A 16,420-nucleotide genomic window follows, 5' to 3' on the forward strand; every position below is an offset into this window, starting at 1 on the left:
ATTGGAAAACCTCCATTGGACCAATTTCACGGGCTTTACAAAGTGGTGACCTCCGCGACGTGATCTCGCAACACAGGCGAGAAACGTCCTTTCCAGCAAGTATTGGGATCTTAAAATCAACAAGAGGTTTGAAAATCATCTCTTTCTTCCGTGGTTGTGGTAAGTCAATTTTCTTCGCATTCTTAGAAGTGTTGAAGAAATGTTTGCATTGTTTATGGGTAAGCGTGATGCCGCAGCCAGATGAAGAGTGATTAGATTTTAAAGATCTCCTTGTTTTGCCTAAGCAACAGGAAGCAAAACCTAAAGTGAGAATAACATCTTCCAAATAATTAATAACTCGATGAAGAGCCGAAAAAGTAAAGCCTAAAAGTTTTCAAATCAACCGCATGTTTTCAGGCCATTGTTGTATCTGGGCTTGTTAAAGACAAACCAGCAACACGTGAAGAGAATGAGCAAACTAACAGAAAACAGAGAAAGAAAAATCTAAGTTTGTAAACGATCGGAAAACACGTGATTTTATAAATAAAAGGCAGATCGATGCATTGTTTATAAAAATAAAATTTTGGGAAAACAGGATGATATGATTTACAGGCTAAAAACGCTCAAGGCTAATGCTAAATGCTATTGTCAATGCTAAGCCATGCTGCGCCCAAGGCTAATGCTAAATGCTATTGTCCATGTTGCTTTCAAAGCGCTAAAGGCTAACTTTAATGCTAAATGCTAAAGCCATGCTGCGCCCAAAAACACTTAACCCTTGTTTTGTGTCACTGGCTGACTGGGAGGGAAAGTCCCCATTTGCATGAATTGTATGATACAGAGATTAGAAGTATCAGAATAATCTAAGTAGTCCCATTATTGTGAAATCATGTGTACTGATAATGTCCTGTTTACATTATGGGCTGAAAAGGTTGAGCCTACACTGTACAAACTAAGTAGAAAAGGTCTTAACATGGATGCTATTGACAATGAAATTTTCACTTGGTGGAAAGCAGTGGGTAGTAAACAGAAGAAATCAAAACATGGTGAAATAATTGAGGCTTTAAACTTCATAAGTTATAAAAGGCTAAATGAGTCAACAAAATTTCTATCTTCGCTTATGCATGCTAAATGTGAAGAAGTGCATTCTAAAAATGCAGAGGCACAAAAGTCTGAGGAAAAGATTCACGATCTTCAAACACAGCTAGATAAATTACTAGCTGAGCTATTAGCCCTGACTGAAAAGTGTAAAAATCACAAAGAGACCATTGCAGATCTCAAGGCTAAGCTAAATGCTAAAAGCAAGTCTCCCAAAAAGCTTAACAGCGATTGGGCTAAAAATGTACACTTCTTAGATGAGGCAGCCTGCTCTAATGATCTCGTATCTTTCCAGACAGATGAAGCATGTGATAAAGTTATGAAAAGAGTGCCTGTTTCAGCCCTTAAGGTGGTACGGCACCCAAACGGCACAGAGTCAACCATTCGGCGTCCTTTAACAGTAACTGAATGTAGCTTGTTCAAAGCAGAGATCGGACCATTCCCTTTGAAAGGGCCATTCGAACCATGGTGGAGACGCATTGTTAGTCTAAAACATGCATTTCAGCTCGAACCAAAAGATATTTGGCAAATTGTTATCAGCTCAATTCCAGATGTTCTGAACTATAAGATACCACAGGTTTTGATGACGGGCACCATTGTGCAGTCAATGCATCAAAATGAGCCTGAGAGTGAAATCTTGAATAGACTAAAACAATGCCTTCGCGAGCTGCGTGGTTGTAGTCCTGTTGGATGGGAATTGATTTTCAATCGGAAACAGAGTACTGAAGAATCGTTTGAGACATATGCAGAAAATATGTTTGAACTTTTTGAGGAGTATTCTGGAATTGAAGGTGTTAACCACAACAATGTAGTTCTCCTTGAATTCCTGCTTACAAATGCAGGGCCGCGTGTACAGCAATCACTCATGTGTGGTGTTTCTCCAGCAAAAAATACATTCGAAGGTATTGTTAGCTGGGCAACAAGAATTGAGTCACGGAAACAAATGCATGGTGAGGTAGCTGTGTTAGAATGTCATGAAAATCCTCCATCTACAGGAGAATTCAGAAAGCCACACTGTGGCAAACTGAACAGATTCTGTAATTCCTGTCACAAAACAGGCCATACAGAGGAAAAGTGTTGGTCACTGGGCAGAGGCAGACCTCCACCCTATTTCATAAAACGCAGACAATCACAATCTAATGACACGAACCAGCACTCAGCAAGTAACCAAAGCTCAAATGCATCTAAAACTCTTACTGACCTGACAACTTTGGTCACTCAAGGCCCTCAGCTATTAGCGTCATTTGCTAGTTGGGTAGCAGCCCAATAGCAAATAGCGTAATAGTTTAACATCTAAATTCATTGAACCTGTCTGCATTTTCAAAATTTGAAATTGTGCTTAACACATCGTGCACTACACATCGTGCACATAGAACACAATTTGGTTGTTTGTGCTACAAGATGCACATAGGCTAATTTAAAGTTTATTCTTTAACACAGGATTGCTTTACTGTAAGTGTATTTGAAATACTTAAGCAAAGGTGATATAGATGTTGTATTCTATTGTTTTGCTTTGGGGGTATTTGGAACACTTAGGTAAAGGTTGTAGATGTTGTATTCTAGGCCATGTATCCTGTGAACTGAATTAAACGTGTGTCTGTGCTGAATTTGGTGGCTATAATGTGATTCACAATGAATTTGAAAATCAGAAACAGCGAATGCATCTCATTAATCCTGAAACAAAAACCTTTTCATATTTAAGGCTTCAGAGAACAAAATATTGTCACGTTTGAACTCATTCTGGATATCTCTGCAATTATTTTTTCCAAATAGATTACCAGATTCGTATATTTCCACAAGCCTGCGCTAGACATTAGTGACAACTAATACTGATATCAGATTCAAGTGTACTTGAATGAGGGGGGGCGAGTTATTTCCGTCCAGAATTAGCGAATGCTATTTGATCAACCTGGATTCGGGTGCGTTCCATAACCTCTGTTCTCATTTAAATGTTCCTTTAGATACGTGTACGTGGTTATACCACGGGCTTGACTAAACCAAAGCCATTTTAAGAAAAGTAAGTTGATCGACTAACGTCTTTTATGGTGGTCATGACCTCTACTAAAGTGAAACAATTTGATTAAGTTCCTGAGGTGGCATTCAAGGGGGCTATTTAAGTGTCTGTTATTTTGTACGTGTGAATACGGCAAATCTCAGATGTTTAGCCAATTACCTCTGTTTTGAGAATCAGACTGGAGAGATTGTGTCGTGCATCCTTAGGAGAAGGACTGCAAAGCGATATAGTTTCCCTGATCTATAAACGGAAAATATAAAGTAAGAGTAAATAGAAGAATCAAACGTTAAAATGGCCATTTAAAAAGACTAAATGAGAAGAAAGGGTATTTGAAACCTAGCAAAGGAAAAAAGAAAAACAGCGAATGTACATCTTATCAGCCCTGAGCCAAAAAGCCTTTTAATATTCAAATGTATTGACATGAGAACAAGCAGAGATTTGACCAGGCGTTAAGTTGTTCTAGAGACTCTTCAGAGACTGAAAACAATATAATTTGACTTGTATTGTTAAAGAATATAATTATATTATAACTTGAATTATAATAAACATTATATTACACTCGCCGAGCAGGACAATAATTGGAGAAGTGTGACTTTCGTCATTAAAACTGAATTTCTGAAACAGAATTTCATTTGTGTGCTACCCAGTGCCAAAAAGGGGCGGGGTATGCCTTTATTTTTCACCGTTAGAAAACACGGCTAGAATTGTGGCACAGGTAATAGCAAACCAAATTGTGCAACAACTAAAATGTAATCTAATCAGAGAAGTAAATTTACAAGGAGGGTACCACAGTTTTTTGCAGGTCAAAAAATATCTGCACTAACTAAAATGTGTGAACGACACCATAACAGATCTGGCTGTAATGAGAGAAAGCAATGAGCATTGCACATGCAGCAGACTGAAGGCTGAACTGAAAAAGCAGGTGTCACAACACACTGAAACAACAGCAACAATTCAGACTTGGTCAATGAAACTCGGTTTCATGTGACATCTGGAATTAAAATTCGTCTGAATTTAATGTTTTTGAAATATTGGAATTATCTGTGGTTCGCTCTCCTCTGTTTTCTGTCTCAGGCTTAGGCTACTTCTGCAAAATGGTGGAGCCCACCTGGAGCAAATTCAGGACAGCGGAATTGAGACTCGGGAGATGGGTGAAAAGACATTACAAAAGGCCTTTTCACACGTCACACTATCACATTACTGCATAAATATGGCCTCCCAGTATAGAACTGGAACTAAATTTGCAACACAATTGTTATAGATTAGAGTACACCCATCTCCTAGAAGTGAACACTGAACACACACTTCCATCACTATACCCTGCACATCAGACGAAGATGTGTCATCTTCACACTAACAGATCCAGATAGCTTCAAACACACAAGGTGGAGGTGATCTCATGATCATGGTCTAACAGAGACACAGAGAATAGCATACGCTATTCACAACAAACTGCCAACTAATGCAACACACATGGACAACTGAATGGCTACAGTCACAAATCAAGACAAATTCTAAGGCAGACCTGCCATTAAATTTAAAAACTCCATGGTTGTTGGTGGGAGTTGAAAAATCAGAGGGCCCCTGATTTCTCAACATACCTACTAATAACAGAAACAAAATTAAAATGGATAAATCTGAAGTGAGACCAATTCAATCAAGTACAAAAATTTACAATTCAACTCTGTCATCAACTGTGACTTAGCCAGATCAATACACACACTCTCAAACACACTCTCTCACAGACACACACACACACCAACACACACACACGCACACAAAAACACTCTCACAGACAAAAACACACTCTGACATTCTAAAAAATACTCACACACAAACACACAAAACCATTGATTGGTTTACACCGACCTCTTGCTGCATTTCTGAAACCTATTTTGATTTCTGCATATTTTTCCTTTGAGTAATTCAGAAAAACATTTCTGAAACTTATTTTGATTTTAATTTCTGAAACTTATTTTGATTTTAATTTCTGAAACTTATTTTGATTTTAATTTCTGAAACTTATTTTGATTTCTGCTTATTTGTATATTGTCCATTTTACTCACAACAATGTTTTTGGACATCAATTCAATTGAATCTCTATGTTTGGTTACACGAAAATTTCGCTGACACTCTTCATGAAATGTTGTTTTAACCTAGCACTGGTTGTTTTGTTAGAATGTCATTTATTTAAATGTTTCTAAGAACAGGGTAAGAGCTTGTAAGATCTTCCTTTGTCCTTCCTTGACCCTCTATAGGAGTATTATTGGCATGGTAATTAAAAATCAGGTAATTAATGAGACCAAATGCACCACTCACATTTGCTGACATGAACATGGTATTTTACATTGAACATGACATGATTTTGCTTTATTGCATTATGCGTTCCTATGCATTTCCTTACGACTGTAAGTTCATATATGTGCTCAATCGTGAAGCGGACATTTAAGATGCTTTTCAGGTGTCAAAGGAGAACCCCTTCATCCACTGAGGTCTGCCCAGACCACCGTACCGCTGGAGGTGACAGGGTGGGTCAAGGAGGGTCAGATCATCATCGTGGAGAAGGTGCCAGGGAAGCGGAAGTTTCTCCATGAAGGAATGACACGTCAACTGATCAAGTCACAAGAGGTCCAGATTGACTATGAACTTTGCTCACGTCACAGGATTACAGGAAGAGAACCTGAATGCATCCATCCACCTGCTGGACTCAAGCTATACACCTGGTGAGAACAGGTGTTCTGCAGGTGAACACAGCCCACTGAGATTCTACAGATGCCAACATTGCAAAGACAATTTTTGTGCTACATCTTCAAGGATTATAACAAACGTCTTACTGTGACCCCGTAAGTGTTCATCAGAATGTGACCCACGGGATCAAGGAGGGAATCTGTAAGACTGAAAATACTGGTTGAGGCCCTGGTCTGAGACAAAGGTCTAATTACCATTTGACCTCCCCCATACGACCTCACTTCCGCAAACTACTAAGAACTCACACAAGAATATGGTTTAATGTGAATTCTTATCATTGACTGTTATGTTTTTGGTGTCATTTGAAATGTCTCAAAGTGAGTGGTACAGATATCTCATTTCCAGATAGATAAAATAAAAGGTAATTAGGTTTTAAGAGTTTATGGATAACTGACTTACAAAGGAAGGTGGTCTCTCAAGCAAATGGTCACCCACCCCCATGAAGGTGTGACCACTGCATGCAAATTTCTTTTGTTAGCACATGTTTCCATGTGAAAGAGGTCTGACTATTTAATGAGATGCAGCAGAGAGTTCGGGGCCTTTTTCTGTACTTCAGATGGCCCGTGAGGCTGAGAGACCGAGATCTCTCAGCCTCATGTATTTCTTAAAGTTGGGTTTGCATCTTTTCTTTATTCCGGAGAATTTGATGTTTTGTATCGATTATCTTTGAATTGATTATGAAATTGGCATGATACATTTACCTGACATAATAAATTGTTACATTTGATTATTCTAACTGACTTTGATATTATTTCCATTGAAGAGTTAAACGGAATAGTCAAACATTCACTCATGATTAATGATCCACAGATATCATTAAAACCTTTTCATTTATGGAGTCAGATGAAATAAACGAGTAAATATGTGATTAATATATATTGCATTTAACCAACCAATACTTCGCATGAGTGAGGACAGAGCACGTGAGACCTTCCCTGTGTTATTGGAAAACCTCCATTGGACCAATTTCACGGGCTTTACAACATGAAGAGACTCAGACATGGCAGACATGACGTGAAGAGACTCAGGCTTGGCAGGCATGACGTGAAGTGGCTCAGGCTTGGCAGGCATGACGTGAAGTGGCTCAGGCTTGGCAGGCATGACGTGAAGTGGCTCAGGCTTGGCAGGCTTGGCAGGCATGACGTGAAGTGAAGTGGCTCAGGCTTGGCAGGCATGACGTGAAGTGGCTCAGGCTTAGACAGTAATGTTGGGTTGCGGGGTTCCTTATCCGCAAAACCCACCGTGAACGATGAGCCACTTAACAATAGTGCATAGTCAATATACTGGGCCAGGGAAAAATGAATTTTGAAACATGGTGTGGTATGAAAACTCAAAACAAGACATGAACTTGAACAGAGCGCTCTAATAGCTCGTTTCCACTGAGCGGTACGGTACAGTACGGTACGGTACGGTTTGGGTCGGTAAACAATGAATCGGCTTGCGTTTCCACTGCCAACAGTACCCTTGCTTGATAGGCGTGGTGTAGCCTATGCCGGAAAGAAGCGATCAACGTCATTTTCATGCGAAGAAGAAAGCGACATAAACAACAATGGATGACATACAGCGATGGATGACATACAGCAGATCTTGTTCTTGCTTCTCGACATGTTTGTCACAAGAAGCCAAGCGCCGACATTAGGCGTTTCTCAATAACAAGTACGCAAAGTTCGGATTTGCCAAGTCCGACTCAGGAGAATGACTCATGAGGACGCGAGTCCGGTAATTCTGCAAATGGAACAGCGCGTTCTTGAAAGTGTCACTCAGCTCGCTTTGCTACTCCGGTTATCTCTGTATGTATATTTTAGGCAACAATTAAACGAAATATGTTATAAAACACCACTCTGCCTCTTTTCGTTTTCATTTAAAGAAATCTTAAACATTATAGACACACAAATGTGGTTCAGGCAACACGTATTGATTATATTCACTGCATGTAACGTACGCCTATTTATAACAAAACGAAGTATAAAACACAACCCTGCCTCTTTTCGTTTAAATATAATATAAAAATATTAAACATTTTAATATAGTCCAGGCAATATGTAGTCTGGAAATCCAGACCTAAATCTAAAAGATTAATGGTCTGGCGTCGACTAATGAAAATCGGCTAGCTCGAGGGGCGGCACCAAGCATGCATTTGAAAATCTCACTGCACGCAATTGGATAACTCTACGACCAATCACAACAAGTTACCGCTTAGCTACCAGCGGAGCTAACTGGTAGATTATACTCTTACCGTATCCGGTCGGCAAAACAGTCAAAATGCCCTTCTTGCAAAGGAACGATTCAGGCGCTGTCTTCTGTTCCTCTTTTAGAGAAAAAGTCTAAATCTTTCATTGTAGCAGCCATAGCCATTTCAAACAAATGGTGTTCATCCATAGCCATCTTGCAATGTTTACTAATGACTTCGACGTCACAGCGCTGTCGTCATCTCACCTCTGGCCCACCTATATCAGATAACCCGATGTGATTGGTGCAGCTCAGATACAAGGGCATATTTAATGAGCAGCATTACTCGACACCAGAGTAACTCGCTGAGCAAATTCAACTTGTGCTCTCACGAGAACTCTGGATTACCAGGGTAGGCAATATGTGCATTTGTACTAAACAACATTACAAATGACAAAATGTTAATGACAAAAATGACTTTTTGTTAAATTTCAGTTTCAAAAGTAAAAGGTACAAGAAGCTATACAATAAGAAATAAAGCAAACATTTCAGTCAAACATACAAAGTCAGCGCTCTAGTCTAACCTTACAACGGTAAAGTTAAATAGCTTAAAGATATAAAGTTATGAAACTTCACAAAACGATTGGCCAAGGAACAAATTAGAGATTCACGAGACCAAATATCATCCGTTAGATATACACAAGACGAATTATATCTCAGATGTCAGAGTCAGCGGCAAACGTCAGAACGACTAGCCGAGGAAAGGCTGTTCCAGGCGGGGTACATGAGCGCAGAGCGCCCGGTGATCGCCCGGATCTCACAACCTGTATCAAATTTTCATAAATCTTTATAAATAAACCACAAATTTGAGCTTTAAACAACTACATTCTCGCCTGAAAAACTCTTAAAACTACATTTCCTGACACAATAACAGTAGTATTATATTTCAACTGTATATTAAAAAAATGGCGCTTCTTATGTTGTCATTCCCTTAGTAGCACGCGCAAGTGACGAAACTCTGTCAACCAATCAACGTTCTGCAGTGAGTCTAGCTCCACCCTTTAGTACCGTACCACTGTGCTAGGTTCCCCAACAAAAGGGTAACCAAAAAGTGGTACGGTACGGTTTGGCATTTTGGTACCATTCACAACTTTTGACAGTGGATATATCTATCTATCTATCTTTCTACAAACTACTTTAAACTTCAAGCTTTTAAAACTTTCTTTCTAACGAAGCTTTCTTTCTTTCATTTTAACTCCAAACAAAATTAAAATTTGTAAAAGTTGGAGAGGCCCATTAGACTCCATTAGCTGCCCTTCTATGTACTATTTCTAATCCATCGAGACTCATTTAAGATTCCATTCTGTCTAATATTTATAAACTAAAAACCTTCAAACTTCAAACTTTTAAAACTACTTCAAACTTTCTGGCTAGGCTTTTTCATGCCAACTTAAAGTTTGTCTACAAACTTTTTTATCTATGTTTTATTGTAGAACCGCACACATGGACACACAGACCAATGAATTCTCAGCGTTCAATAAACCCCTTTGATTGAATCAAACTGCCCTGATCCATTCCTGTGTTCTGATCGACACACCAAGAGGAAGGCTAGAGACATTAGAACCACCATAGAACAAAATCCAAGTTTAACTACTTAACATCCTGAGATAACCGGAGTAGCCAGAGCGAGCTGAGTGATGCTATCAAGAACGGCGCTGTTCCATTTGCAGAATTACCAGACTTGCGTCTTCGATAATTGGTTCTCCTGAGTCGAACTTGACAAGTCTGAACTACCAAGGACGCAAGACAGAAGTTTGCATACTTGGTATTGAGAAACGCCCTATGTCTCATTGGGTGAGAGATGTCATCACACTAGCCTATGAGGCAAGCGGTCAAGCTTCGCCTCTGGGCGTTAGGGCTCATTCTACCAGGGGGATTGCATCCTCCAGGGCTTTAGCAAGAGGTGCCTTGCAGCAAGTATGTGATGTGGCAGGCTGGTCCTCTCCGCACACATTTATTATATTCTATAGTTTGGATGTTCATGTTACTCCAGGCTCACACGTCCTTGAGTCAACATCCCAAACTCATGTCTGAGGCCATTCTCGTGTTTGTGCGCACACACTACACAACCTTGAGGGTTCCAGACACTTCCAGTGCAGCGCAGTTGGCATTCTCGTTCCCAGCGCTCAGCGCAGCATTGAGAGTAGCTTTTAAAAGGGAACGTCTCGGGTTACTTGACTGTAACCCTGTTCCCAAAGCAGGAACGAGATGCTGTGCTGCATTGCTACACTGGGGGGCGTGTTCAGGACATTCTTCAGACAGTGACCTGAAAGTGCACCTGTCATACGTTTATTTATAGCCTCTGATTTGCGCATTCCAATGATGTCATCAGAGGTTATTTAAGCAAAATTTTCACAACCGGTCAAACAAAGATGTTTTCCCATAGCGCTCAGCGCATCATCTCGTTACCGCTTTTTCAGGGAACAGGGTTACAGTCAAGTAACCCGTGACATTCCCTTCTAAAAGCTACTACATATTATTGAAATTCTTCCCATGCAACATTGCAAATCATTTGTTTTAATGACTTACCATATTTTTTCACCTCAAAATCATGTGAGATCATCCTGTCACCAATAAAAGCCTTCAGTTTGTACATGCCTTGACGGGCCTCTGGGTTTAATTCATAAGAACGCTGCAAAATCCATCTTGATGAAGAAACATTTGTCCATTGACCAATCCGGTTACCTTGACTGTCCTGTTTAATACCAGAGACAGTGCAGATATTTAGTTACAGTCAGCTACACATATCCTGACTATCAATGGAGAAATGTATAATTAGCCTACTGAAAATACAATAATTGCAAAAATAGCCTAACAGAATTTCTGTAGTGTTAATAAGATTTAAAACTTGTGTAAGTTATGACTGCACAGAAGGTTTTGTGTTCTTACCTCAAGAACCACTGTGCTATACTGTAAAAGAGCAAATAGTAGTAAAAGATTAAAAGCCAAAAATGTGTTTATTTATTAAACGTGTATTCAACAATGCAAGAGAAAACAAGTGCAATAAAGATGCAAGATAAACACATCAGACCTGCTGATCAAGGGGGGCAAGGTTTGTATCCATGGTAACAACTCTGAAGTGCACTGTAAAATAGAAATGTGCATTTACAAAAAACGACATTTTTGATGTCTTCAGCTCTTATGCAAGGGACAAAGCTTACAGTCAGTATTTCACTCAAATGCAGGGCTGACAACTGCATTCTGCTGTGGTTTGAACGTGTCTTTTAAGCCAAATTAAACTATCACAGTAGCCTGTTTTAGACATAATTTTACAAGAATTTCTGACCAGTTTGCACCAGCTGACCAGTTAGAATCAAGTAGGCTCATACCAGACAGCTATTATCACATGTAAAGATCTATAGCAGGAGTGTCAAACTCCTGAAGGGCCACAGAGTTTAGTCCCAACCCAGCTTCAACACACAGACCTGTAGATTTCAGATAAACCTTTCTGGACTTTATTAGCTGGATCCTGATCCTGACATTTAAGGTTAAAGCTAAACTCTGCAGTGGCTCATCAAGAACACCCCTATAGTATCTAAAATAAAGTCATACACTGATAAAAGTGATTTACGTTATCAGTTATTTGTAATTACAGTATTTAGGCTGAATATATGTTTGAATCTGAGGGGATTGTTCAAACACACACTAGATGACCATTCTTGTGTTTCCAAAGCTGTTAGATTTCAAAGCTACTCATTCTTATCTTCTTTCCTTATATTTTCTTATGCTCCTCTTTTCTGTTTACAAGTTTGTAAATCCATTGAACTGTTTACTTAATGCTCTTTTACCATCAGTCGGTTTGTGCAACATTTGTAATTTTTGATCATCAGCTCATTGTATGATCATAGCGAGCTTTACTTAATGTATATGTGTTACATAAGCTGTGATCAGGGTTTAGATGTCAGTGACACCAGCATTATTTACTGAGCCTTTGAGACATTCAAAGCTCACCTGTCTGTCCTGGAATATAGATAGGTTTATCAGTCTGGATAAAGGTCAGAGGATGGTAAGGCTTGAACATGACTTTTCTCTCTTCAGTCATCTTGAAAGTTTCTCCCTGTAGTTCGACCTTCATTTTCTGCACTGATTCTGCTTCGACCAGAGGAGCCTGATGAGAAATAATATACTGTATTTACAACCTGCCATCACAAAAAATAGATGCATTATGGTGAAATAGATTTGATAATAATCATCATGTGTATGTTTTGATGGCAGACCTTGAAGTTAAAGCAGCGGTGAAACTCTTCCTCAGCTTTCTCCTGCAGCAGTAAAGTGCTCTGGTTACCATGAACCAGATGAACGGTCATGACAAGGCTTTCATTGGGCTTGAGAAGACTTGCACACAGTTTGGCCTCAGATCCAGACCCGATCACTGCAGGAAACGTCACCATGAAAGATCTGTCCAGAGAAAAGGATCATACAATATTGCTTGAGTAGTTAGATACAATAAGAAATAAAATGGGACTGAAAATCAATACAGATTGTTTGTTATTGATCATTTATATGAGAAGTGAGAATACAAGGGCAAACTGTGTAATGAAGTCTGGTGAATTAATTTAATGTTTTTTTTTTTTTTTCAGAACAGTATTGCCCTTAAAAATACACTGTCATTAATTATGAATGATCTTACACATGCCTCAAGTTGTCTTTTAAACAGCAAACCATACTGTGCAACACAGATCCGTTAAATCAATACAGGAGAAATCATCAAGACTTACCTTACACAATAACTAATGGTATAATAATTTATCAAACTTAGAAAGCAAAACACTGCCTTCCTCAGCAGAAATTGTTAAAAACTTACGGCCCGGATGTTTGTCCATTGACACAGATCAGGAAGAAAGAGAGCAGAAGGAGCCCTTTCCAACAGCAGCTCATATTCAGAGTCATGATGACGAGCGATCATACAGGTCATGAGATGAACTGGACCGTCTCTTTTAAAGGGACTCTGGTGTTAAAGGAGGTCCTTCAAAACATTTATATTGATCATCTGATTAATGATTCAACCATGTAGGCAACGCAGTTCAACAACCTTTGCTAAAATGCAATTTGTGGTTTTGCCCAAAAATTTATTTTTGATGAGTTTGATAAATGATAAATACTAGCAGTTCAAGACTCTTGCACAGATTCGAATAAATATTCAATTCATTATGAATGTTCCTGAGTGCATAATTCAGTGTTGAACTGTAAATCTTAATATTCTAAATAGTAATTTTATCTGCAGTCAAAAGGGAAGTTGAGAAGTTCAGTTCTCAATAACATGCAAGAACTCAACTCAGATCTTAAAGTATATAAGTGTACATGCGATCATCTGAAAGCAAACTCCTATCTTATCCTCATCTACAGAGAAATGTAGAGCTACTGACCTTTAACTCTGTGTAGACAAACAGTGGGCCAAGACAACTGATAATTAACATCCAGTGCAAATACATGCACCCACCCACTCAAACTGAGAGGGAGAGATACTGTAAGCTCCTTTTGCATTTGTAAATTCTCTGCCTTCACAATATGACTAAACTTATGGCTACTGAAAGTCACCTAAAATCTGTTGTGTAATATTAAATATGCAAGACACTTCCTGCTACCTGAGATTATATGCTATAATTATTTCATGTTCTTAACAGATGTTCAGTGTCATAGGTTTCATTTGGATGCTACGTGTGATAGACTAACTGGGACTAGGCTAACACTTGCATATTGTTGCCCTATTGCTAGTCTGATTGCTTCTATTGTTCTCCTCAGTTATAAGTTGCTATTGATAAACTATAGTCTGCTAAATGATTAAATGTAAATATTGCTCAAGTAAATGTTCATTATTATAGCACTTTTTTTGTCATGTCATAACCTTTATTCTCCTGAAAATTAGTCTGGCTTCCACACTCATTGCTCTCATCTCTGTGAGGTCCAGCAGTGTCCCTGCAATTCTGAGCAATCAGTTCTGTATTGGTTTAGTGATTATTTTGAACCTTGTTCTGTTTATCTCCACTGTGAATTTTAGATTAGTATTTTGGATCTATCTTCTGGTTTTTAACCTGTTTTGGATGTATTTTGGCATTAAAGAATACTGTACATCAGGGATTTTCAGACACATGGACCTCACCACACTCTCAAGCAACCCTGGGACCCCTAATATAAAAAAAGCTTGATTTTCTAATAAACTTGGTAATGTCTGATTGGCCTACAGTTTTTTTTTTTTTCTTGCAGTTTATACAGCCTAGTGCTGTCACAGAGACAAGCATTATATTTCAGGACTGCTAATTCAATGGTATCTGTATGTATGTCAGATAATAGGGATATTTTCATCAGTGCAAATTCATAAATGGAGCATAAATGAGAATTAACTAACATTACTGAATTATATAATGCTTAACACATCATTCATGTTCTTTCAAGTAATCATAGATGTAAAAAAAATGTTTTAAAAGAACATTTCTGTTTTATATATCCCTTAAAACTGATTTCTGCAGTACCTTCACTGACTTCCAGAGGACCCTGGTTGTCATGGATCTTAACCCTATTCCTGTAATTGCATAATCTCTTTAGCATTAGAATGTATTGAAAATGTATTATTGTGCAGTAGCTGTGTTCCAAATGACGTATACTATACACTATTATACTATGCAATACTGTACTCAACCATCTAGTGTTGGAGTATAATAGCCTCTCCACTTTGGCTACGAAAGGAAAGCTGTGACAGTTGAGTGCCTGAAGTATACAACATTTATTTAATTTTTTGGTAATTAAAGTGCATCATCCTTTTAAAGTGCACTATTTCTTGTTGGAATTTTCAGTGTGAACTACTCATTCTATTTAAACTATAAAATGTCTTAGAATAGTGCATAATTATGTAAATTGGGATGCACCTAGACTGTCTCAAGGAAAAATATCTAATCTGACACTGAAATATTTCCATAGTATGTAAGCAACTCAATAACAAAAATACAATAATCTCACCAAAGTGTTTTCAGGTTGTTTGGGTTTAATAAAACAAAGGCTAATCAGGAAACTAATTTGCCCAGAAAAAGGAATAAACACTGAATAAAAACATTCAGTCAGCATTCAAATATTTTTATCCGAGCTGCAGAACTGAGGCATGACACTTCATTCACAGTGGGATGAATACTCAGTCTCTGACAGATCACCTGAGGGAAATGTTGATAATGAGAAATTAGCTTAATGCCAACTGATACTTTACTTTTGAATCATAATAAAAACAAAGAAAAATGGCACATAAAAATCTTACTTGTTTGGTAATAATCATACACTTTAATCACAGCTGGCTTGAGATTCTTCACTGGAACAATCTGTTTTAATTGTAAATGGTGATTGACAGGAATATTTTTTGGAACCTGCAGGAGGATAAACATAAATCATGGAAATTATTGAAGATTTTAGATCAAATGTGAAGGAATCACTGTAACTTATCATATGAATGTTGCTGTTCTCCCACCTCTTTCAAATATACGATGACATGATCATCTTTAGAATCGACCCGTTCCACAAGTGATGCGCTTGAAGTGCTTTGAGTTTCAAGCTGTGGAAAAAGTTATTTTAAAAAGGAAAAAAAGTATGATTTGTACATGCCCAACTGAGCTATATTCTGTAAGCTATCATGCTGTTCAACAAGAAAAGAGGAAGACATTATTGGCCATAGCTGCAACATCTTACAGTAGATTCACAGAGATAGTACAGTAAATCTAATAATGAATCGCTTCACATAGTCAAACGCACCATTGATGTATCAGCTGTGAATCCAGATAAGAGTTTAATATCCACAATGACCATGTTAGTCCTTTCATGTAGACCATCGTATCTGAAAAAAAAAAAATATGATCCATCAGAGTTGATGAACTAAAGCCATAACCAAAATCATGTCTTATAGCATAAAGTTACTGTTCTTACTTCACAGTGAAATTTAACAATAGGGACTGTCCAAAGGTTTTCATGCAATCTCCCTCAATCTTAGCGTCAATGCTCAATGTTTTAGCTTCAGTAGGAGTGGGAATGTTGTAGAACTGAGCTATCTGAGAGAGTCAACACAAACAAAAATAAATTTATAAACCATTTCACAGCAGAATAACCACAATGCCAAGAGAGAAAGAGAGTGAGTAAATGAAGCTGAACGCACTACAGACCTGCACAGACACACAGGTTGAGCCCTTCACTTCAATGCTGTATTTGGCTGGGACGGTCTGCAGCTGCTTCTCCTGGTACAGTAACTTGTTGTCCTGATTGACATCGAAGTGGTGAGTGTCTCCTGCTGACTGTACAGTCACTGTGCTGGAGCCGTCAGAGCTGAACACTTTGGTGGCGTATAAAGACAGAGCCTGAAGAGCCACCACTGTGTCCTGGGAA

General features: G+C 38.5%; 1 protein-coding gene across 5 annotated transcripts in view; it reads right to left on the reverse strand.

Moving 5' to 3' along the window:
• Positions 1–16,420, reverse strand: part of LOC307166844 (alpha-2-macroglobulin-like) — a 38,458-nt gene that overhangs the window by 11,932 nt on the left and 10,106 nt on the right. For 2 of the 5 annotated variants that reach the window (XM_079885550.1, XM_079885548.1), the window contains exons 1-6: positions 12,870–12,990; positions 12,283–12,463; positions 12,017–12,173; positions 11,097–11,149; positions 10,955–10,975; positions 10,595–10,760 (exon numbers count right to left, since the gene is read on the reverse strand). In XM_079885550.1, coding sequence (XP_079741676.1) covers positions 10,595–10,760; positions 10,955–10,975; positions 11,097–11,149; positions 12,017–12,173; positions 12,283–12,463; positions 12,870–12,955 — 664 coding nt within the window. In that variant the 5' untranslated portion in view covers positions 12,956–12,990. Of the gene's footprint in view, positions 1–10,594; positions 10,761–10,954; positions 10,976–11,096; positions 11,150–12,016; positions 12,174–12,282; positions 12,464–12,869; positions 12,991–14,271; positions 15,208–15,308; positions 15,415–15,515; positions 15,600–15,796; positions 15,879–15,967; positions 16,090–16,200; positions 16,414–16,420 lie in introns of those variants that run through there. The other 3 variants (XM_079885549.1, XM_079885547.1, XM_079885551.1) reach the window with 2 other exon arrangements.

This window comes from Squalius cephalus (genome assembly GCF_949319135.1).
Source record: "Squalius cephalus genome assembly, chromosome: 11".
NCBI lineage: Eukaryota > Metazoa > Chordata > Actinopteri > Cypriniformes > Leuciscidae > Squalius > Squalius cephalus.